The sequence below is a fragment of the Rutilus rutilus genome (genome assembly GCF_951802725.1).
Source record: "Rutilus rutilus genome assembly, chromosome: 20".
NCBI lineage: Eukaryota > Metazoa > Chordata > Actinopteri > Cypriniformes > Leuciscidae > Rutilus > Rutilus rutilus.
This window is the reverse complement of record NC_140225.1, coordinates 25089981-25114984: the sequence shown is the minus strand read 5'-3', so window position 1 is coordinate 25114984 and position 25004 is coordinate 25089981. Positions and strand designations below refer to the sequence as shown.

The following is a 25004-nucleotide window of genomic DNA, read 5'->3' as shown; positions in this document are numbered from 1 at the left end:
CACTTACGCACTTTTTACGAAGATTCTGACATTCACTAATGTTTTCTTATCTTGGATTTGTTCTTAGCTAAGCAATTCTGTTGTTTAAGTACATGTCATGAATCCGACGTAAACTTTTCTTAGGAAGTTTATTAAGTACAAAGTTAAGAAAATTCTTAGGAAGATATTGGTGAATGAGGCCCAATCTTTTCAGGAATATGAATGCTTCTTAAATGTTGTCTTGAGAGCAATCTTAAGAAAAAGATAAGAAGAAAGTAGCAGAAGAATTTTATTCTTAAGATTGTTTTGTGAATCCCGCCCCAGATTCTTAAACAGAACATCATCAACAAGCCTACATCCAACAGGCTGCAATTTGTGTTTGTTCCCTGTAGGTTGTACTTCTCCCAGCTGATGAGAGGAGAGACCGAGAGAGAGCGGTTGCTTCTGGCCTACCAAACAAATGAGGAGATTACAGCTGGTCACTTCCCTGTCAACAAAGAGCTTGCTTTAGAGATGGCTGCCCTGCTTGCTCAGGTACACTGTGCTGCTTCTATTATATTACTGGAGAAATCTTACAAATCTTCAGGTCATACTGTATTTCACCCCACTTTGTCAACGAATTAAACAGCCCTCTACATTTCTTCGACCCCACACCCTCTCTCCAAAATGCACACCGAACCAAACCTTAGTTTACTTGATTGCCAAACCAATGTCAGCAAATTCAAATGCACAAAATGACTCCCAGTGGATCTGATCACTTTAATGCACCTCTAAAGAAAATTAGCTCAGTTTTGGCTACCATTCATTTTATTTTTTATATTGTAACATTTTCATGACAATTAATCAAAACCAATAAAAAAAAAAACGAATTATTGTAATTTGTGTAAAAATTATTTAAATCTTTTTAACGTGATACATAATGAATTAATGAATTATTATTTTGTTTAGTTTAAACTGATATAGATTTGTTTAGACTGTCATATAACATATAATTAACATATAATTAATATTTAATCAATAGATTCCTATATTTTAAGTCTAGAACAAAAGTGAAACAATGCAATCTATGCATAAAATACATTTGAAAAGGAGCCAAAACAAATCACGATGGCATGGTGAAACTTCTATCCAAAATATCACAGGACTTCTAAAGAAAATGAGCTCTATTTTAAGTACCATACATTTTTTGTGTATTTAGGGCCCAAGCCCTGAAGGGGCGAAGGCCCTATTGTTTTCGTTAGGATTATTATTAGGGCCCAAGCCCTGAAGGGGCGAAGGCCCTATTGTTTTCGTTAGGATTATTATTAGGGCCCAAGCCCTGAAAGGGCGAAGGCCCTATTGTTTTCGGTAGGATTATTAGGGCCCAAGCCCTGAAAGGGCGAAGGCCCTATTGTTTTCGGTAGGATTATTTATTATTATTATTTATTATTTTTCTGTCAACCTTTCGGGCACTTTTGGGGCTCTTATCATGCTCGAAAACTCTTAAAACTTTGCACACAGGTCAGGACCCGCGGCCATCAGGGCCGGGCTGAAGCTGGTACCCGGGCGTGGCAGGGGGGCTCAACAGCGCCCCCTTGAACAGGGTCCGAAAACTTGGTCCATAAATCAAACACGCTTGCATATAATAATATGAAACTCGGTACACATATAGATCTCATCGGGCCAAACAACTTTCGTACTTTTACTTTTTACGCCAGCCAAACAGGAAGTCGGCTATTATGGGTTGTTTGGAAAACGCATGCTGTGGAATTTGATGTACTCCTCCTAGGAAATTCATCCATTCGCCTCAAAACTCGGTGTGCATGAAGTCAAGACATTGAGGATGATAAATTGCGGACGGATTTTTGATATCTCGAACGGTTTGGCCGAGGCGAGGAAACGAATTTATGGCGAATAATGGGACACAGGAAGTGTGTTATAACTTCTGCATACATTAACTGATCTTGATTAAACTTCAGCAGTGTGTTCGTGGTCAGAGGCCGATCACATTGATGTGACTATTGTGAGTCAAAGTTATAGCGCCACCAACTGGCAGCAGGAAGTGTGTCACTTTCAAAATGCTTTGAAATCACCCTCTTATTTTTACCCGATTTGCTTCAAACTTTATGTGTATAATGTAAACACACGGCAGATGTAGACCTGTGAAAGGATTTTTGATATCTTTAATACTGTTGCCATGGCAACGCATCAAACATCAATATTCTTTTTTGATGCTTTTGAGACTCTTAGCATGCTTGAAATTGCATGAAACTCGACAGACACATTACATTTATTACCTAGTAGACATGTGCAAAGTTTCAGAAACGGGCGTGGTGAGGGGCTCAGTAGCGCCACCTTTAGTCATAAGTGGGGGGGTTAGTTTTATCAACAGCAACAAAACTTGGTATGTGTATTGTTCTCATCAAGACGGACAACTTTCTAATTTACATTAACCATCTCCGACCATCAGGAATAGAGATATTTTGGTTTGAATGTGGATTTTCTGAAGAATTTTCTCTCCCTCTCTCTGTGTCTGTGTGTGTGTGAGGGGAGGGGGGGGGGGATTTGACTATTGCTTTTACATTGTTAATCAAGGTTTCAGGGGCTTTTGGGGTCCTTAACGTGCTCAAAAACTCTTGAAACTTTGCACACAGGTCAGAACCCACGGCCATCAGGGCCGGGCTGAAGCTGGTACCCGGGCGTGGCTGGGGGGCTCAACAGCGCCCCCTTGAACGGGGTTTTAAAACTTGGTCCATATATCAAACACGCTTGCATGAATTAATATGAAACTCGGTACACATATAGATCTCATCGTGCCGAACAACTTTCCCCTGGTCAAGTTTTACGCCAGCCCAACAGGAAGTCGGCTATTATGGGTTGTTTGGAAAACGCTTGCTGTGGAATGTGAAATACTCCTCCTAGAAAATTCACCGTGTCCCCTCCAAACTCGGTGTGCATGTAGTCAAGACTTTGAGGATGCTAAATTGCGGACGGATTTTTGATATCTCGAACGGTTTGGCCGTGGCGAGGAATCGAATTTATGGCGAGAAAAGAGAAACACGAAGTGGAATAACTTCTGCATACATTAACTGATCTTGATGAAACTTCAGCAGTGTGTTCGTGGTAAGAGGCCGATCAGATGGATGTAGCTATTGTGATTCAAAGTTATAGCGCCACCAACTGGCAGCAGGAAGTGTGTCACTTTCAACATGCTTTTGACAAAAGTGGGGGGGTTAGTTTTAACTACAGTAAAAAAAAGTTCATATATTGATCTCATCGACCCGGACAACTTTCTAATTTAAAGTCATTAGCTCTGACCATCAGGAAGTCAGATATTTTGGTCTGAATGTGGATTTTTTTGCAAAATCAGCCTCTGAATTTTTAGCCACCTTTATCTAAGTGGTTTATTTTATTCCCACCAAACTTTTTCAACATGATAAAAATATATTAATGATGCTAAATTGTGAACGGATAATAAATATCTCAAACGGTTTTGCTATGGCGAGGGATTAAAGTATTGTCTAAAAAGCTAACACTCAAAGGGTCATATATTCTAAAAATGTAATTATACACCATTTATTACTATATAAAAGTATACAAATATCAGAACTTAACTCATTTTATTCTTTTTTTTCAATTTAAGAATGAAGTTTAAGTTTAAAAACTGCCAGAATGGTTGTTTAGTCTAAACAATAAATAAATAAAGTCAAACATAGTGCTATACTGCCCTCTTGTGTTCAAAATCAGGTAGGCCTATTATATCTATATAAAAATATACTAGGTATGTGACGGTGGGAATATTTTACCACCGGTTAACTGACGTGTGACACCGCTGGGGGCTTTTTAATCGCTAACTTAAAAACGAAAGTAAAATATGTTCGTCCGCACGGACATTGATAATGGTGCGGAGCAGAGCGAGCGTTTTCAATAAATTTCTATGGAAGGAGGAATGACCTAAAAAACGTTGACTCTGTTCTGCTCGTTCCTCGCTGAGGACGCGCACCATTATGAATGCCTGTGCAGCCGTGAGCATTTTAGTTTCATTTTCTAGGCGGATTGCTTAAATGTATTTTAAAAAAGCACAATGTTGTGTTTTTTGCTACTGTACAAAAATATAAGTTAACACTTTGCAGTTTGAATGATGTTCTGAACAAAATGACAGTATGTTTTTATGTGTCCACTGTTCAATCGCGCCCTCGTTTTAGTGATTCCATTTTTTCATTTAAGTTTTTTCATTGTTCTAATCAGGTCAGGCAAGTAAAATTACCTGTGTCTTATCCCTTACATTTTAATATAATATATATACACTACTGTTTGGCGTCAGTAAGATTTTTAAGCGAAGTTTCTTCTGCTCACCAAGGCTGCATTCATTTGATTAAAAATACGAACAAAAACAGTAATATTGTAAAATAGTATTCCAATTTAAAACAGCTGCTTTCTATTTTAATATATTTTAAACTGTTATTTATTCCTGTGATCAAAGCTGAGTTTTCAGCATCATTACTCCAGTCGTCACTGTCACATGATCCTTCAGAAATTATTCTAATATGATGATTGATGCTCAAGAAACATTCATTATTATTTTAAATGTCGAAAACAGTTGTGTACAGTCTTTGATGAATAGAAAGTTCAAAAGAACAGCATTTATCTGAAATCTAAAGCTTTTGTAACATTAAACACTACCGTTCAGAAGTTTGGGGTCAGTAATAATTTAAATTTAAATTTTGGGGGAAAGAAATAAAATAAATCAATACTTTTATTCATCGAGAATGAGTTAAACTGATCAAAAGTTACAGTACAGACATTTATAATGTTAAAAAAAAATTATATTTGAAATAAATGCTGTTCTTTTGAACTTTACATTCATCAACGCATTTTGAAAAAAAATCTGTACACAACTGTTTTCAACATTGAAAATAATAATTAATATTTATTGACCATCAATCATCATATTAGAATGATTTCTGAAGGATCATGTGACACTGAAGACGGGAGTAATGATGCTGAAAACTCAGCTTTGATCACATAAATTAATTACAGTGTAAAATATTTTAAAATGGAAAACAGCTGTTTTAAATTGGAATAATATTTCACAATATTACTGTTTTTGTTTGTATTTTTAATCAAATAAATGCAGCCTTAGTGAGCAGAAGAGACTTCTCCTAAAAACATAAAAAATCTTCCTGACCCCAAACTTCTGAACGGTGTGTGTATATATATATATATATATATATATATATATATATATATGTTTGTATAATAAATATATATATATATATATATATATATATATATATATATATATATATATATATATATATATAAATATAGCTGCGAGCAGCGATGGAGGGCCAAAGTCGGCGGTACCGCCACCCCGGTGCCTTTAGGTAACTAAAGGCACCGGGGTTGCGGTGCCACCGGCTTGGGCCCGTAATCGCTGCTCGCAGCTATATTTATTATTATTATTATTATTATTATTATTATTTTGTCAACCTTTCGGGCACTTTTGGGGCCCTTAACATGCTCGAAAACTCTTGAAACTTTGCACACAGGTCAGAACCCGCGGCCATCAGGGCCGGGCTGAAGCTGGTACCCGGGCGTGGCAGGGGGGCTCGACAGCGCCCCCTGGAACGGGATCCGAACACGTGTCCATAAATCAAACACGCTTGCATGTAATAATATGAAACTCGGTACACATGTAGATCTCATCGGGCCGAACAACTTTCGTGCTCTAAGTTTTACGCCAGCCCAACAGGAAGTCGGCTATTATGGGTTGTTTGGAAACGCATGGTCTGGTATTTGAAACACTTCTCCTAGGGAATTCACCCGATCGCCACTAAACTCGGTGGGAATGAAGTCAAGACATTGAGGATGCTAAATTGCAGACGGATTTTTGATATCTCAAACGGTTTGGCCGTGGCGAGGAAACGAATTTATGGCGAATAATGGAAACAGGAAGTGTGTTATAACTTCTGCATACATTAACTGATCTTGATGAAACTTCAGCAGTGTGTTCGTGGTAAGAGGCCGATCACATGGATGTGACTATTGTGAGTCAAAGTTATAGCGCCACCAACTGGCAGCAGGAATATGTCACTTTCAAAATGCTTTGAAATCAGTGTCTTATTTTTACCCGATTTGCTTCAAACTTTATGTGTATAATGTAAACACACGGCAGATGTAGACCTGTGAAAGGATTTTTGATATCTTTAATACTGTTGCCGTGGCAACGCTTCAAACTTTAATATTCTTTTTTGATGCTTTTGAAACTCTTAACATACTTGAAATTGGATGAAACTCGACAGACACATCACATTTATTAGCCAGTAGACATGTGCAAAGTTTCAGAAACGGGCGTGGTGAGGGGCTCAGTAGCGCCACCTTTAGTCATAAGTGGGGGGGGGTTAGTTTTATCAACAGCAACAAAACTTGGTATGTGTATTGTTCTCATCAAGACGGACAACTTTCTAATTGACATTAACTACCTCCGACCAACAGGAAGAGAGATATTTTGGTTTGAATGTGGATTTTCTGAAGAATTTTCTCTCCCTCTCTCTGTGTCTCTGTGTGTGAGAGGGGAGGGGGGAATTTGACTATTGCTTTTATATTGTTAATCAAGGTTTCAGGGGCTTTTGGGGTCCTTAACGTGCTCAAAAACTCTTGAAACTTTGCACACAAGTCAGAACCCCCTGCCATCAGGGACAGGCTGAAGCTGGTACCCGGGCGTGGCAGGGGGGCTCAACAGCGCCCCCTTGAACGGGGTCCCAAAACTTGGTCCATAGATCAAACACGCTTGCATGAATTAATATGAAACTCGGTACACATATAGATCTCATCGGGCCGAACAACTTTCCCCCGGTCAAGTTTTACGCCAGCCCAACAGGAAGTCGGCTATTATTGGTTGTTTGGAAAACGCTTCCTGTGGAATGCGAAGTACTCCTCCTAGAAAATTCACCGTGTCCCCTCCAAACTCGGTGTGCATGTAGTCAAGACTTTGAGGATGCTAAATTGCGGACGGATTTTTGATATCTCGAACGGTTTGGCCGTGGCGAGGAATCGAATTTATGGCGAGAAAAGAGAAACACGAAGTGGAATAACTTCTGCATACATTAACTGATCTTGATGAAACTTCAGCAGTGTGTTCGTGGTAAGAGGCCGATCAGATGGATGTAACTATTGTGATTCAAAGTTATAGCGCCACCAACTGGCAGCAGGAAGTGTGTCACTTTCAACATGCTTTTGACAAAAGTGGGGGGGTTAGTTTTAACTCCAGTAAAAAAAACTCAGTTCATATATTGATCTCATCGACCCGGACAACTTTCTAATTTAAAGTCATTAGCTCTGACCATCAGGAAGTCAGATATTTTGGTCTGAATGTGGATTTTTTTGCAAAATCAGCCTCTGGATTTTTAGCCACCTTTATCTAAGTGGTTATTTTATTCCCACCAAACTTTTTCAACATGATAAAAATATATTAATGATGCTAAATTGTGAACGGATAATAAATATCTCAAACGGTTTTGCTATGGCGAGGGATTAAAGTAATGTCAAAAAAGTAAACACTAAAAGGCTCATATATTCTAAAAATGTAATTATACACCATTTATTACTACATAAAAGTATACAAATATCAGAACTTAACTCATTTTATTCTTTTTTTTCAATTTAAGAATGAAGTTTAAGTTTAAAAACTGCCAGAATGGTTGTTTAGTCTAAACAATAAATAAATAAAGTCAAACATAGTGCTATACTGCCCTCTTGTGTTCAAAATCAGGTAGGCCTATTATATCTATATAAAAATATACTAGGGATGTGACGGTGAGAATATTTTACCACCGGTTAACTGACGTGTGACACTGCTGGGGGCTTTTTAATCGCTAACTTAAAAACGAAAGTAAAATATGTTCGTCCGCACGGACATTGATAATGGTGCGGAGCAGAGCGAGCGTTTTCAATAAATTCCTATGGAAGGAGGAATGACCTAAGAAACTTTGACTCTGTTCTGCTCGTTCCTCGCTGAGGACGCGCACCATTATGAATGCCTGTGCAGCCGTGAGCATTTTAGTTTCATTTTCGGGGCGGATTGCTTGAATGTATTTTAAAAAAGCACAATGTTGTGTTTTATTGCTACTGTACAAAAATATAAGTTAACACTTTGCAGTTTGAATGATGTTCTGAACAAAATGACAGAGTATGTTTTTATGTGTCCACTGTTCAATCGCGCCCTCGTTTTAGTGATTCCCAAGTTATTTTTTCATTTAAGTTTTTTTCATTGTTCTAATCAGGTCAGGCAAGTAAAATGATCTGTCTTATCCCTTACATTTTTATATAATTATATAAATATATAATACACTTCTGTTCAAAAATTTGGCGTCAGTAAGATTTTTAAGCTAAGTTTCTTCTGCTCACCAAGGCTGCATTTATTTGATTAAAAATACAAACAAAAACAGTAATATTGTAAAATAGTATTCCAATTTAAAACAGCTGCTTTCTATTTTAATATATTTTAAACTGTTATTTATTCCTGTGATCAAAGCTGAGTTTTCAGCATCATTATTCCAGTCGTCACTGTCACATGATCCTTCAGAAATTATTCTAATATGATGATTGATGCTCAAGAAACATTCATTATTATTTTAAATGTTGAAAACAGTTATGTACAGTCTTTGATGAATAGAAAGTTCAAAAGAACAGCATTTATCTGAAATCTAAAGCTTTTGTAACATTAAACACTACCGTTCAGAAGTTTGGGGTCAGTAATAATTTTAATTTTATTTTTGGGGGAAATAAATAAATAAATCAATACTTTTATTCATCGAGAATGAGTTAAACTGATAAAAAGTTACAGTACAGACATTTATAATGTTAAAAAAAATTATATTTGAAATAAATGCTGTTCTTTTGAACTTTACATTCATCAACGCATTTTGAAAAAAAATCTGTACACAACTGTTTTCAACATTGAAAATAATAATTAATATTTATTGAGCATCAATCATCATATTAGAATGGTTTCTGAAGGATCATGTGACACTGAAGACGGGAGTAATGATGCTGAAAACTCAGCTTTGATCACATAAATTAATTACAGTGTAAAATATTTTAAAATAGAAAACAGCTGTTTTAAATTGGAATAATATTTCACAATATTACTGTTTTTGTTTGTATTTTTAATCAAATAAATGCAGCCTTGGTGAGCAGAAGAGACTTCTCCTAAAAAAATTTTTGTATAATATATATATATATATATATATATATATATATATATATATATATATATATAAATATAGCTGCGAGCAGCGATGGAGGGCCAAAGCCGTCGGTACCGCCACCCCGGTGCCTTTAGGTAACTAAAGGCACCGGGGTTGCGGTGCCACCGGCTTGGGCCCGTAATCGCTGCTCGCAGCTATATTTATATATATATATATATATATATATATATATATTTATTATTATTATTGTTCTTCAAGGGTTCGGGGGCTTTTGGGGCCTTTAACGTGCTCAAAAACTCATGAAACTTTGCACGCAGGTCAGAACCCGCGGCCATTAGGGCCGGGCTGAAGCTGGTACCCGGGCGTGGCAGGGGGGCTCAACAGCGCCCCCTAGAACACAATCTTAAATCTTGGACACATACAAGAACGTATTAGTATGAAACTCGGTACACATATAGATCTCATCGGGCCGAACAACTTTCGCACTCTAAGTTATTAGCTCTGCCCAACAGGAAGTCAGCTATTATGGGTTGTTTGAAAAACGCATGCTGTGGAATTTAATGTACTCCTCCTAGGGAATTGATCCGATCCACACCAAACTCGGTCAGCATGAAGTCAAGACATTGAGGATGCTAAATTGCGGACGGATTTTTGATATCTCGAACGGTTTGGCCGTGGCGATGAAACGAATTTATAGCGAGAAAAGATAAACAGGAAGTGTGTTATAACTTCTGCATACATTAACTGATCTTGATAAAACTTCAGCAGTGTGTTCGTGGTCAGAGGCCGATCACATTGATGTGACTATTGTGAGTCAAAGTTATAGCGCCACCAACTGGCAGCAGGAAGTGTGTCACTTTCAAAATGCTTTGAAATCACCCTCTTATTTTTACCCGATTTGCTTCAAACTTTATGTGTATAATGTAGACACACGGCAGATGTAGACCTGTGAAAGGTTTATTGATATCTTAAATACTGTTGCCGTGGCAACGCATCAAACTTTAATATTCTTTTCAGATGCTTTTGAAACTCTTAACATACTTGAAATTGGATGAAACTCGACAGACACATCACATTTATTAGCCGGTAGACATGTGCAAAGTTTCAGAAACGGGCGTGGTGAGGGGCTCAGTAGCGCCACCTTTAGTCATAAATGGGGCGGTTAGTTTTATCAACAGCAACAAAACTTGGTATGTGTATTGTTCTCATCAAGACGGACAACTTTCTAATTGACATTAACCATCTCCGACCAACAGGAAGAGAGATATTTTGGTTTGAATGTGGATTTTCTGAAGAATTTTCTCTCCCTCTCTCTGTGTCTCTGTGTGTGTGAGGGGAGGGGGGGATTTGACTCTTGCTTTTATATTGTTAATCAAGGTTTCAGGGGCTTTTGGGGTCCTTAACGTGCTCAAAAACTCTTGAAACTTTGCACACAGGTCAAAACCCACGGCCATCAGGGCCGGGCTGAAGCTGGTACCCGGGCGTGGCTGGGGGGCTCAACAGCGCCCCCTTGAACGGGGTTCTAAAACTTGATCCATATATCAAACACGCTCGCATGAATTAATATGAAACTCGGTACACATATAGATCTCATCGGGCCGAACAACTTTACCCCGGTCAAGTTTTACGCCAGCCCAACAGGAAGTCGGCTATTATGGGTTGTTTGGAAAACGCTTGCTGTGGAATGTGAAATACTCCTCCTAGAAAATTCACCGTGTCCCCTTCAAACTCGGTGTGCATGTAGTCAAGACTTTGAGGATGCTAAATTGCGGACGGATTTTTGATATCTCGAACGGTTTGGCTGTGGCGAGGAATCGAATTTATGGCGAGAAAAGAGAAACACGGAAGTGGAATAACTTCTGCATACATTAACTGATCTTGATGAAACTTCAGCAGTGTGTTCGTGGTAAGAGGCCGATCAGATGGATGTAGCTATTGTGAGTCAAAGTTATAGCGCCACCAACTGGCAGCAGGAAGTGTGTCACTTTCAACATGCTTTAGACAAAAGTGGGGGGGTTAGTTTTAACTACAGTAAAGAAAAAATAGTTTTTATATTGTTCTCATCAAGCCGGACAACTTTCTAGTTTACATTCAATAGCTCTGGCCATCAGGAAGTCAGATATTTTGGTCTGAATGTGATTTTTTTTGCAAAATCAGCCTCTGAATTTTTAGCCACTCCTCTTAAACTATTTATTTTATTCGTACCAAACTTTTTCAACATGATGAAACTACATTAAATATGCTAAGTTGTGAATGGATAATAAATATCTCAAACGGTTTTGCTATGGCGAGGGATTAATGTCCAAAAAGGAAACACTAAAAATCTTCTAAAAATGTAATTATATACCATTTATTTCTATATAAAAGTATACAAATATCACAACTAAACCCATTTTATTCTGTTTTTGCAATTCAAGAAGAATGAAAAAGTTAAAAACAGGCTATTTAGTGCTATTTGGTTCAACAAAAAAGCAAACATAGGGCTATACTGCCCTCTTGTGTCCAAAAGGACATCAAAATAGTATATAAAACTTTTTACCAGGTAGGCCAATATTGTATTTAAATATACATTTATTAGGTATGTGTCTGAGGATATTTTCCCACCGGTTAATCGACATGTGACACGAGTGGGTGCTTTTAAATCGCTAATATAAAAGTGAAAGTAAAAAAACGGACGTCCGCACGGACATTGATAATGGTGCACGTTGGAAAGAATGATACTTTTAAACATAACACTAAACCGCCATTAGGTGTCGCCAGGCGACCATCTTAATGAGCGAGTCATTGATTCATTCGTTCAAATGATTCGTTCCAATGACTGAGTCATTCATGATTGAGACAGATGTTTATGGATTGACCATTGAATCTTTGAGTCAAGTGATTCGTTTCAAAATGCTGAATCATTCAGTAATGAGAAAACAAGTTGCTGTGATCTTTGTTTAACTATTTTTGCTGCTGAAACAGAACAAAAACAGTCAATATTGCATCTAAAATGTAAGTGACTTAATTGTAACTGTTTATTAACCTGTTGTATGAAATCAATGTCACAGTTTCAATCGTGATTGTATTCAGGAAATAGTTGCCTACTCGTCAAGTGAGGTTGCTTAACTCTATCATATGTTATAAAATATATAAAAACTCCATATTTGTCATTTTTATAGTCAGTATGTTGTTAACTGGGTTGCTTTTTTGTGTGCTGCGCTCATTTGTTTACAATTCTCCTGGAAAAGCAGCATGAGCCTCAGCAGTGCAACCCTGTTACCATTGATCAGTAATACATTTATTATTAACTGATGATTGCAACTTAAAATGAATGTAATGAAATTAGAATAATCTCTCGTTTTAGTGATTCCCAAGTTATTTTTTTGTTATTGACGTTCTAATCAGGCTATACTCTGGTCGGGCAAGTAAAATTCTCTTTCAGGCAGGCCTATTGTATTTATATATAAATATATTAGGGATGTGACTGTGATAACATTTTCCCACCGGTTAATCGACGTGTGACACCACTGAGCGCTTTTAAATCGCTAACTATAGTATACTATATACTAGTAAAATACAGACGTCCGCACAGACATTGATAATGGTGCGGAGTAGAGCGAGCATTTTCAATTTATTCCTATGGATGTAGGAATTAACTAAAACATTTTATTTATGTTTTTGTGTCCACTGTTCAACCGCAACCGCGTCACACACACACACACATTCCAGAATTGCAATCTTGACATCACAGCCTGTTCATTATAGCCCTAATACAATATAATAATAAAAATAGTCAACCTAACATAAACGAATTACACTGCTCTGTTTAAATAGTCAGTAGTACAATCTGTACCATTCACAGTAAGCAGAGCTCCACTGTGATGTTTCCAAGAACATTTTTGCGCGTGTGAAGAGGATGATTTTTTCCATCGATATTGGAACACGAGTGAAGTACAAAGCCTATAATAAAGAATAGTTTAGCATCCAAATACATCGCAAATATTGAAACATTTTGATTCTAATGAGAGGGTTACGTGAGACCAACACTGCTTTCTTTCGTTTTTATTTTTACATTAAATTTAAAGGATTTGTTGTGGAATATTTTGGGTGTATCATAAAATCAGAATAAGGTAAGACAAGTAAAATTTTCTGTCTTATATTTATATATATATATATATATATATATATATATATATATATATATATATATATATATATATAAGTATATATATATATATATATATATATATAAGTATATATATATATATATATGTGTGTGTGTGTATATATATATATATATATATAAATATAGCTGCGAGCAGCGATGGAGGGCCAAAGCCGGTGGCACCGCCATCCCCGGTGCCTTTAGGTAACTAAAGGCACCGGGGTGGCGGTGCCACCGGCTTGGGCCCGCAATCGCTGCTCGCAGCTATATTTATTATTAGGGCCCAAGCCCTGAAAGGGCGCAGAGCCCTATTGTTTTCGTTAGGATTATTAGGGCCCAAGCCCTGAAAGGGCGAAGGCCCTATTGTTTCCGGTAGGATTATTAGGGCCCAAGCCCTGAAGGGGCGAAGGCCCTATTGTTTTCGTTAGGATTATTATTATTATTAGGGCCCAAGCCCTGAAAGGGCGAAGGCCCTATTGTTTTCGGTAGGATTATTATTATTATTATTATTTTTCTTACGACTATTCAGGCATTTTTGGGGCTCTTAACATGCTCAAAAACTCTTGAAACTTTGCACACGAGTCAGAACCCGCGGCCATCAGGGCCGGGCTGAAGCTGGTACCCGGGCGTGGCAGGGAGGCTCAACAGCGCCCCCTGGAACGGGGTCCGAAAACTTGGTCCATAAATCAAACACGCTTGCATGTAATAATATGAAACTCGGAACACATATAGATCTCATCGGGCCGCACAACTTTCATGCTCTAAGTTTTACGCCAGCCCAACAGGAAGTCGACTATTTAGGGTTGTTTGGAAATGCATGCTTAGGAATTTGAAACACTTCTCTTAGGGAATTCACCCGGTCAGCACCAAACTCGGTGTGCATGAAGTCAAGACATTGAGGATGAAAAATTGCTAGGGGATTTTTGATATCTCGAACGGTTTGGCTGTGGCGAGGAAACGAATTTATGGCGAATAATGGGACACAGGAAGTGTATTATAACTTCTGCATACATTGACTGATCTTGATAAAACTTCAGCAGAGTGTTCTTGCTCAGAGGCTGATCACATTGATGTGACTATTGTGAGTCAAAGTTATAGCGCCACCAACTGGCAGCAGGAAGTGTGTCACTTTCAAAATGCTTTGAAATCACCCTCTTATTTTAACCCGATTTGCTTCAAACTTTATGTGAATAATGTGGACACACGGCAGATGTAGACCTGTGAAAGGTTTATTGATATCTTAGATACTGTTGCCGTGGCAACGCATCAAACTTTAATATTCTTTTTTGATGCTTTTGAGACTCTTAACATACTTGAAATTGCATGAAACTCGACAGACACATCACATTTATTAGCCAGTAGACATGTGCAAAGTTTCAGAAACGGGCGTGGTGAGGGGCTCAGTAGCGCCACCTTTAGTCAAAAATGGGGGCTTAGTTTTACATAGAGTCACTAAACTCGCTATGTATATTGTTCTCATTAAACCGGACAACTTTCTAATTCACACTAATTAGCTGAGAGCAACAGGAAGTCAGATATTTTGGTTTGAATGTGATTTTTTGGAGAATTTTCTCTCTCTCTCTCTCTCTGTCTCTGTGTGTGTGAGGGGTGGGAGGGAATTTCCAATTGATTTCAGTGTGTTTCAAGGTTTCAGGGGCTTTTGGGGCCCTTAACGTGCTCGAAAACTCTTGAAACTTTGCACACAGGTCAGAACCTGCGGCCATCAGGGCCGGGCTGAAGCTGGTACCCGGGCGTGGCAGGGGGGCTCAACAGCGCCCCCTGGAACGGGATCCAAACACTTGTCCATAAATCAAACACACTTGCATGTAATGATATGAAACTCGGTACACATATAGATCACATCGGGCCGAACAACTTTCGTGCTCTAAGTTTTACACCAGCCCAACAGGAAGTCGGCAATTATGGGTTGTTTGGAGAACGCTTGCTGTGGAATTTGAAACACTTCTCCTAGAGAATTAATTAAATCGCCACCAAACTCGGTGTGCATGAAGTCAAGACATTGAGGATGCTAAATTGCGGACGGATTTTTGATATCTCGAACGCTTTGGTCGTGGTGAGGAAATGCATTTATTGCGAGAAAAGAGAAACACGAAGTGGTATAACTTCAGCATACATTAACTGATCTTGATGAAACTTCAGCAGTGTGTTCGTGGTAAGAGCCCGATCAGATGGATGTAACTATTGTGAGTCAAAGTTATAGCGCCACCAACTGGCAGCAGGAAGTGTGTCACTTTCAAAATGTTTTTGACAAAAGTGGGGGGGTTAGGTTTACCCACAATTACAAAAATCAGTAAGTATATTGGTCTCATCGAGCTGGACAACTTTCTAATTTGCAGTCATTAGCTTGGACCAACAGGAAGTCAGATATTTTGGTTTGAATGTGGATTTATTTGCAAATTCAGCCTCTGCTTTTTACCCACTCCTGCTAAGTGTTTTTTTTTTTATTCACACCAAACTTTTTCAACATGATGAAAATACATTAAATATGCTAAATTGAGAACGGATATTGAATATCTCAAACGGTTTTGACATGGCGAGGGATTAAAATAATGTCAAAAAAGGAATCAGAAAACATCTCATATATTCTTAAAATTTAATTATACACCATTTATTTTTATATAAAATTATACAAATATTAGAACTAAACCTATTTTATTCTGTTTTTGCAATTCAAGAAGTATGAAAAAGTTAAAAACAGGCTATTTAGTGCTATTTGTTTCAACAAAAAAGCAAACATAGGGCTATACTGCCCTCTTGTGTCCAAAAGGATATCAAAATAGTATATAAAACGTTTTACTAGGTAGGCCTATTGTATTTAAATATAAATTTATTAGGTATATGACTGTGAGGATATTTTCCCATCGGTTAAGCGACGTGTGACACGAGCGGGTGCTTTTAAATCGCTAATATAAAAGTGAAAGTAAAAAAACGGACGTCCGCACGGACATTGATAATGGTGCACGTTGGAAAGAATGATACTTTTAAACATAACACTAAACCGCCATTAGGTGTCGCCAGGCGACCATCTTAATGAGCGAGTCATTGATTCATTCGTTCAAACGATTCATTCCAATGACTGAGTCATTCATGATTGAGACAGATGTTTATGGATTGACCATTGAATCTTTGAGTCAAGCGATTCGTTTCAAAATGCTGAATCATTCAGTAATGAGAAAACAAGTTGCTGTGATCTTTGTTTAACTATTTTTGCTGCTGAAACAGAACAAAAACAGTCAATATTGCATCTAAAATGTAAGTGACTTAATTGTAACTGTTTATTAACCTGTAGTATGAAATCAATGTCACAGTTTCAATTGTGATTGTATTCAGGAAATAGTTGCCTACTCGTCAAGTGAGGTTGCTTAACTCTATCATATGTTATAAAATATATAAAAACTCCATATTTGTAATTTTTATAGTCAGTATGTTGTTAACTGGGTTGCTTTTTTGTGTGCTGCGCTCATTTATTTACAATTCTCCTGGAGAAGCAGCATGAGCCTCAGCAGTGCAACCTTGTTACCATTGATCAGTAATACATTTATTATTAACTGCTGATTGCAACTTAAAATGAATGTAATGAAATTAGAATAATCTCTCGTTTTAGTGATTAAGTTATTAATAACTTATTAATAAATTGATAAGTTATTTTTTTGTTATTGACGTTCTAATCAGGCTATACTTTGGTCGGGCAAGTAAAATTCTCTTTCAGGTAGGCCTATTGTATTTATATATAAATATATTAGGGATGTGACTGTGATAAAAATTTTCCCACCGGTTAATCGACATGTGACACCGCTGAGGGCTTTTAAATCGCTAACTATAGTATACTATATACTAGTAAAATACAGACGTCCGCACAGACATTGATAATGGTGCGGAGTAGAGCGAGCATTTTCAATGTATTCCTATGGATGTAGGAATTAACTAAAACATTTTATTTATGTTTTTGTGTCCACTGTTCAACCGCAACCGCGTCACACACACATTCCAGAATTGCAATCTTGACATTCATTATAGCCCTAATACAATATAATAATAAAAATAGTCAACCTAACATAAACGAATTACACTGCTCTGTTTAAATAGTCAGTAGTACAATCTGTACCATTCACAGTAAGCAGAGCTCCACTGTGATGTTTCCAAGCACATTTTTGCGCGCGTGAAGAGGATGATTTTTTCCATCGATATTGGAACACGAGTGAAGTACAAAGCCTATAATAAAGAATAGTTTAGCATCCAAATACATCGCAAAAAAAATATATAAATATACATCGCAAAATAAAATATATATATGTGTGTGTGTGTGTGTATATATATATATATATATATATATATATATATAAATATAGCTGCGAGCAGCGATGGAGGGCCAAAGCCGGTGGCACCGCCATCCCCGGTGCCTTTAGGTAACTAAAAGCACCGGGGTGGCGGTGCCACCGGCTTGGGCCCGCAATCGCTGCTCGCAGCTATATTTAGGGCCCAAGCCCTGAAAGGGCGCAGAGCCCTATTGTTTTCGTTAGGATTATTATTATTATTAGGGCCCAAGCCCTGAAAGGGCGAAGGCCCTATTGTTTTCGGTAGGATTATTATTATTATTATTATTATTATTATTATTATTTTGTCAACCTTTCGGGCACTTTTGGGGCCCTTAACATGCTCGAAAACTCTTGAAACTTTGCACACAGGTCAGAACCCGCGGCCATCAGGGCCGGGCTGAAGCTGGTACCCGGGCGTGGCAGGGGGGCTCGACAGCGCCCCCTGGAACGGGATCCGAACACGTGTCCATAAATCAAACACGCTTGCATGTAATAATATGAAACTCGGTACACATGTAGATCTCATCGGGCCGAACAACTTTCGTGCTCTAAGTTTTACGCCAGCCCAACAGGAAGTCGGCTATTATGGGTTGTTTGGAAACGCATGGTCTGGTATTTGAAACACTTCTCCTAGGGAATTCACCCGATCGCCACTAAACTCGGTGGGAATGAAGTCAAGACATTGAGGATGCTAAATTGCGGACGGATTTTTGATATCTCAAACGGTTTGGCCGTGGCGAGGAAACGAATTTATGGCGAATAATGGAAACAGGAAGTGTGTTATAACTTCTGCATACATTAACTGATCTTGATGAAACTTCAGCAGTGTGTTCGTGGTAAGAGGCCGATCACATGGATGTGACTATTGTGAGTCAAAGTTATAGCGCCACCAACTGGCAGCAGGAATATGTCACTTTCAAAATGCTTTGAAATCACCCTCTTATTTTTACCCGATTTGCTTCAGACTTTATGTGTATAATGTAAACACACGGCAGATGTAGACCTGTGAAAGGATTTTTGATATCTTTAATACTGTTGCCGTGGCAACGCTTCAAACTTTAATATTCTTTTTTGATGCTTTTGAAACTCTTAACATACTTGAAATTGGATGAAACTCGACAGACACATCACATTTATTAGCCAGTAGACATGTGCAAAGTTTCAGAAACGGGCGTGGTGAGGGGCTCAGTAGCGCCACCTTTAGTCATAAGTGGGGGGGTTAGTTTTATCAACAGAAACAAAACTTGGTATGTGTATTGGTCTCATCAAGACGGACAACTTTCTAATTGACATTAACTACCTCCGACCAACAGGAAGAGAGATATTTTGGTTTGAATGTGGATTTTCTGAAGAATTTTCTCTCCCTCTCTCTGTGTCTCTGTGTGTGAGAGGGGAGGGGGGAATTTGACTATTGCTTTTATATTGTTAATCAAGGTTTCAGGGGCTTTTGGGGTCCTTAACGTGCTCAAAAACTCTTGAAACTTTGCACACAAGTCAGAACCCCCTGCCATCAGGGACAGGCTGAAGCTGGTACCCGGGCGTGGCAGGGGGGCTCAACAGCGCCCCCTTGAACGGGGTCCCAAAACTTGGTCCATAGATCAAACACGCTTGCATGAATTAATATGAAACTCGGTACACATATAGATCTCATCGGGCCGAACAACTTTCCCCCGGTCAAGTTTTACGCCAGCCCAACAGGAAGTCGGCTATTATTGGTTGTTTGGAAAACGCTTCCTGTGGAATGCGAAGTACTCCTCCTAGAAAATTCACCGTGTCCCCTCCAAACTCGGTGTGCATGTAGTCAAGACTTTGAGGATGCTAAATTGCGGACGGATTTTTGATATCTCGAACGGTTTGGCCGTGGCGAGGAATCGAATTTATGGCGAGAAAAGAGAAACACGAAGTGGAATAACTTCTGCATACATTAACTGATCTTGATGAAACTTCAGCAGTGTGTTCGTGGTAAGAGGCCGATCAGATGGATGTAACTATTGTGATTCAAAGTTATAGCGCCACCAACTGGCAGCAGGAAGTGTGTCACTTTCAACATGCTTTTGACAAAAGTGGGGGGGTTAGTTTTAACTCCAGTAAAAAAAACTCAGTTCATATATTGATCTCATCGACCCGGACAACTTTCTAATTTAAAGTCATTAGCTCTGACCATCAGGAAGTCAGATATTTTGGTCTGAATGTGGATTTTTTTGCAAAATCAGCCTCTGAATTTTTAGCCACCTTTATCTAAGTGGTTATTTTATTCCCACCAAACTTTTTCAACATGATAAAAATATATTAATGATGCTAAATTGTGAACGGATAATAAATATCTCAAACGGTTTTGCTATGGCGAGGGATTAAAGTAATGTCAAAAAAGTAAACACTAAAAGGCTCATATATTCTAAAAATGTAATTATACACCATTTATTACTACATAAAAGTATACAAATATCAGAACTTAACTCATTTTATTCTTTTTTTTTCAATTTAAGAATGAAGTTTAAGTTTAAAAACTGCCAGAATGGTTGTTTAGTCTAAACAATAAATAAATAAAGTCAAACATAGTGCTATACTGCCCTCTTGTGTTCAAAATCAGGTAGGCCTATTATATCTATATAAAAATATACTAGGTATGTGACGGTGAGAATATTTTACCACCGGTTAACTGACGTGTGACACTGCTGGGGGCTTTTTAATCGCTAACTTAAAAACGAAAGTAAAATATGTTCGTCCGCACGGACATGGATAATGGTGCGGAGCAGAGCGAGCGTTTTCAATAAATTCCTATGGAAGGAGGAATGACCTAAGAAACGTTGACTCTGTTCTGCTCGTTCCTCGCTGAGGACGCGCACCATTATGAATGCCTGTGCAGCCGTGAGCATTTTAGTTTCATTTTCGGGGCGGATTGCTTGAATGTATTTAAAAAAAGCACAATGTTGTGTTTTATTGCTACTGTACAAAAATATAAGTTAACACTTTGCAGTTTGAATGATGTTCTAAACACAAAATGACAGAGTATGTTTTTATGTGTCCACTGTTCAATCGCGCCCTTGTTTTAGTGATTCCCAAGTTATTTTTTCATTTAAGTTTTTTTCATTGTTCTAATCAGGTCAGGCAAGTAAAATGATCTGTCTTATCCCTTACATTTTTATATAATTATATAAATATATAATACACTACTGTTCAAAAATTTGGCGTCAGTAAGATTTTTAAGCTAAGTTTCTTCTGCTCACCAAGGCTGCATTTGTTTGATTAAAAATACAAACAAAAACAGTAATATTGTAAAATAGTATTCCAATTTAAAACAGCTGCTTTCTATTTTAATATATTTTAAACTGTTATTTATTCCTGTGATCAAAGCTGAGTTTTCAGCATCATTATTCCAGTCGTCACTGTCACATGATCCTTCAGAAATTATTCTAATATGATGATTGATGCTCAAGAAACATTCATTATTATTTTAAATGTCGAAAACAGTTATGTACAGTCTTTGATGAATAGAAAGTTCAAAAGAACAGCATTTATCTGAAATCTAAAGCTTTTGTAACATTAAACACTACCGTTCAGAAGTTTGGGGTCAGTAATAATTTTAATTTTATTTTTGGGGGAAATAAATAAATAAATCAATACTTTTATTCATCGAGAATGAGTTAAACTGATAAAAAGTTACAGTACAGACATTTATAATGTTAAAAAAAATTATATTTGAAATAAATGCTGTTCTTTTGAACTTTACATTCATCAACGCATTTTGAAAAAAAATCTGTACACAACTGTTTTCAACATTGAAAATAATAATTAATATTTATTGACCATCAATCATCATATTAGAATGGTTTCTGAAGGATCATGTGACACTGAAGACTGGAGTAATGATGCTGAAAACTCAGCTTTGATCACATAAATTAATTACAGTGTAAAATATTTTAAAATAGAAAACAGCTGTTTTAAATTGGAATAATATTTCACAATATTACTGTTTTTGTTTGTATTTTTAATCAAATAAATGCAGCCTTGGTGAGCAGAAGAGACTTCTCCTAAAAACATTAAAAATCTTCCTTACCCCAAACTTTTGAACGGTATATATATATATTTGTATAATATATATATATATATATATATATATATATAAATATAGCTGCGAGCAGCGATGGAGGGCCAAAGCCGGCGGTACCACCACCCCGGTGCCTTTAGGTAACTAAAGGCACCGGGGTTGCGGTGCCACCGGCTTGGGCCCGTAATCGCTGCTCGCAGCTATATTTATTATTATTATTATTATTATTATTATTGTTGTTCAAGGGTTCGGGGGCTTTTGGGGCCTTTAACGTGCTCAAAAACTCATGAAACTTTGCACACAGGTCAGAACCTGCGGCCATTAGGGCCGGGCTGAAGCTGGTACCCGGGCGTGGCAGGGGGGCTCAACAGCGCCCCCTGGAACGGAATCCGAACACTTGTCCATAAATCAAACACACTTGCATATAATAATATGAAACTCGGAACAGATATAGATCTCATCGGGCCGAACAACTTTCGTGCTCTAAGTTTTACGCCAGCCCAACAGGAAGTCGGCTATTATGGGTTGTTTGGAAACGCATGCTGTGGAATTTAATGTACTCCTCCTAGGGAATTCATCCAATCGGCTCCAAACTCGGTCAGCATGAAGTCAAGACATTGAGGATGCTAAATTGCGGACGGATTTTTGATATCTCGAACGGTTTGGCCGTGGCGAGGAAACGAATTTATGGCGAATAATGGAAACAGGAAGTGTGTTATAACTTCTGCATACATTAACTGATCTTGATTAAACTTCAGCAGTGTGTTCGTTGTAAGAGGCCGATCACATGGATGTGACTATTGTGAGTCAAAGTTATAGCGCCACCAACTGGCAGCAGGAAGTGTGTCCCTTTCAAAATGCTTTGAAATCACCCTCTTATTTTTACCCGATTTGCTTCAAACTTTATGTGTATAATGTAAACACACGGCAGATGTAGACCTGTGAAAGGATTTTTGATATCTTTAATACTGTTGCCATGGCAACGCTTCAAACTTTAATATTCTTTTTTGATGCTTTTGAGACTCTTAACATACTTGAAATTGGATGAAACTCGACAGACACATCACATTTATTAGCCCGTAGACATGTGCAAAGTTTCAGAAACGGGCGTGGTGGAATGGGTCAGTAGCGCCACCTTTAGTCAAAAATGGGGGTTTAGTTTTTCCTAGAATCACAAAACTTGGTATGTGTATTGTTCTCATCAAGACGGACAACTTTCTAATTTACATGAACCATCTCCGACCAACAGGAAGAGAGATATTTTGGTTTGAATGTGGATTTTCTGAAGAATTTTCTCTCCCTCTCTCTGTGTCTGTGTGTGTGTGAGGGGAGGGGGGGATTTGACTCTTGCTTTTATATTGTTAATCAAGGTTTCAGGGGCTTTTGGGGTCCTTAACGTGCTCAAAAACTCTTGAAACTTTGCACACAGGTCAAAACCCACGGCCATCAGGGCCGGGCTGAAGCTGGTACCCGGGCGTGGCTGGGGGGCTCAACAGCGCCCCCTTGAACGGGGTTCTAAAACTTGATCCATATATCAAACACGCTCGCATGAATTAATATGAAACTCGGTACACATATAGATCTCATCGGGCCGAACAACTTTACCCCGGTCAAGTTTTACGCCAGCCCAACAGGAAGTCGGCTATTATGGGTTGTTTGGAAAACGCTTGCTGTGGAATGTGAAATACTCCTCCTAGAAAATTCACCGTGTCCCCTTCAAACTCGGTGTGCATGTAGTCAAGACTTTGAGGATGCTAAATTGCGGACGGATTTTTGATATCTCGAACGGTTTGGCTGTGGCGAGGAATCGAATTTATGGCGAGAAAAGAGAAACACGGAAGTGGAATAACTTCTGCATACATTAACTGATCTTGATGAAACTTCAGCAGTGTGTTCGTGGTAAGAGGCCGATCAGATGGATGTAGCTATTGTGAGTCAAAGTTATAGCGCCACCAACTGGCAGCAGGAAGTGTGTCACTTTCAACATGCTTTAGACAAAAGTGGGGGGGTTAGTTTTAACTACAGTAAAGAAAAAATAGTTTTTATATTGTTCTCATCAAGCCGGACAACTTTCTAATTTACATTCAATAGCTCTGGCCATCAGGAAGTCAGATATTTTGGTCTGAATGTGAATTTTTTTGCAAAATCAGCCTCTGAATTTTTAGCCACTCCTCTTAAACTATTTATTTTATTCGTACCAAACTTTTTCAACATGATGAAACTACATTAAATATGCTAAGTTGTGAATGGATAATAAATATCTCAAACGGTTTTGCTATGGCGAGGGATTAATGTCCAAAAAGGAAACACTAAAAATCTTCTAAAAATGTAATTATATACCATTTATTTCTATATAAAAGTATACAAATATCACAACTAAACCCATTTTATTCTGTTTTTGCAATTCAAGAAGAATGAAAAAGTTAAAAACAGGCTATTTAGTGCTATTTGGTTCAACAAAAAAGCAAACATAGGGCTATACTGCCCTCTTGTGTCCAAAAGGACATCAAAATAGTATATAAAACTTTTTACCAGGTAGGCCAATATTGTATTTAAATATACATTTATTAGGTATGTGTCTGAGGATATTTTCCCACCGGTTAATCGACGTGTGACACGAGTGGGTGCTTTTAAATGGCTAATATAAAAGTGAAAGTAAAAAAACGGACGTCCGCACGGACATTGATAATGGTGCACGTTGGAAAGAATGATACTTTTAAACATAACACTAAACCGCCATTAGGTGTCGCCAGGCGACCATCTTAATGAGCGAGTCATTGATTCATTCGTTCAAATGATTCGTTCCAATGACTGAGTCATTCGTTCCAATGACTGAGTCATTCATGATTGAGACAGATGTTTATGGATTGACCATTGAATCTTTGAGTCAAGCGATTCGTTTCAAAATGCTGAATCATTCAGTAATGAGAAAACAAGTTGCTGTGATCTTTGTTTAACTATTTTTGCTGCTGAAACAGAACAAAAACAGTCAATATTGCATCTAAAATGTAAGTGACTTAATTGTAACTGTTTATTAACCTGTTGTATGAAATCAATGTCACAGTTTCAATCGTGATTGTATTCAGGAAATAGTTGCCTACTTGTCAAGTGATTTTGCTTAACTCTATCATATGTTATAAAATATATAAAAACTCCATATTTGTAATTTTTATAGTCAGTATGTTGTTAACTGGGTTGCTTTTTTGTGTGCTGCGCTCATTTGTTTACAATTCTCCTGGAGAAGCAGCATGAGCCTCAGCAGTGCAACCTTGTTACCATTGATCAGTAATACATTTATTATT

General features: G+C 37.8%; 1 protein-coding gene across 1 annotated transcript in view; it reads left to right on the top strand.

The window, feature by feature from the left end:
• Window positions 1-25004, top strand: part of plekhh2 (pleckstrin homology domain containing, family H (with MyTH4 domain) member 2) — a 106594-nt gene that overhangs the window by 32782 nt on the left and 48808 nt on the right. Inside the window, exon 25 of the mRNA XM_084391156.1 lies at window positions 372-513. Coding sequence (XP_084247282.1) covers window positions 372-513 — 142 coding nt within the window. The remainder of the gene's footprint in view (window positions 1-371; window positions 514-25004) is intronic.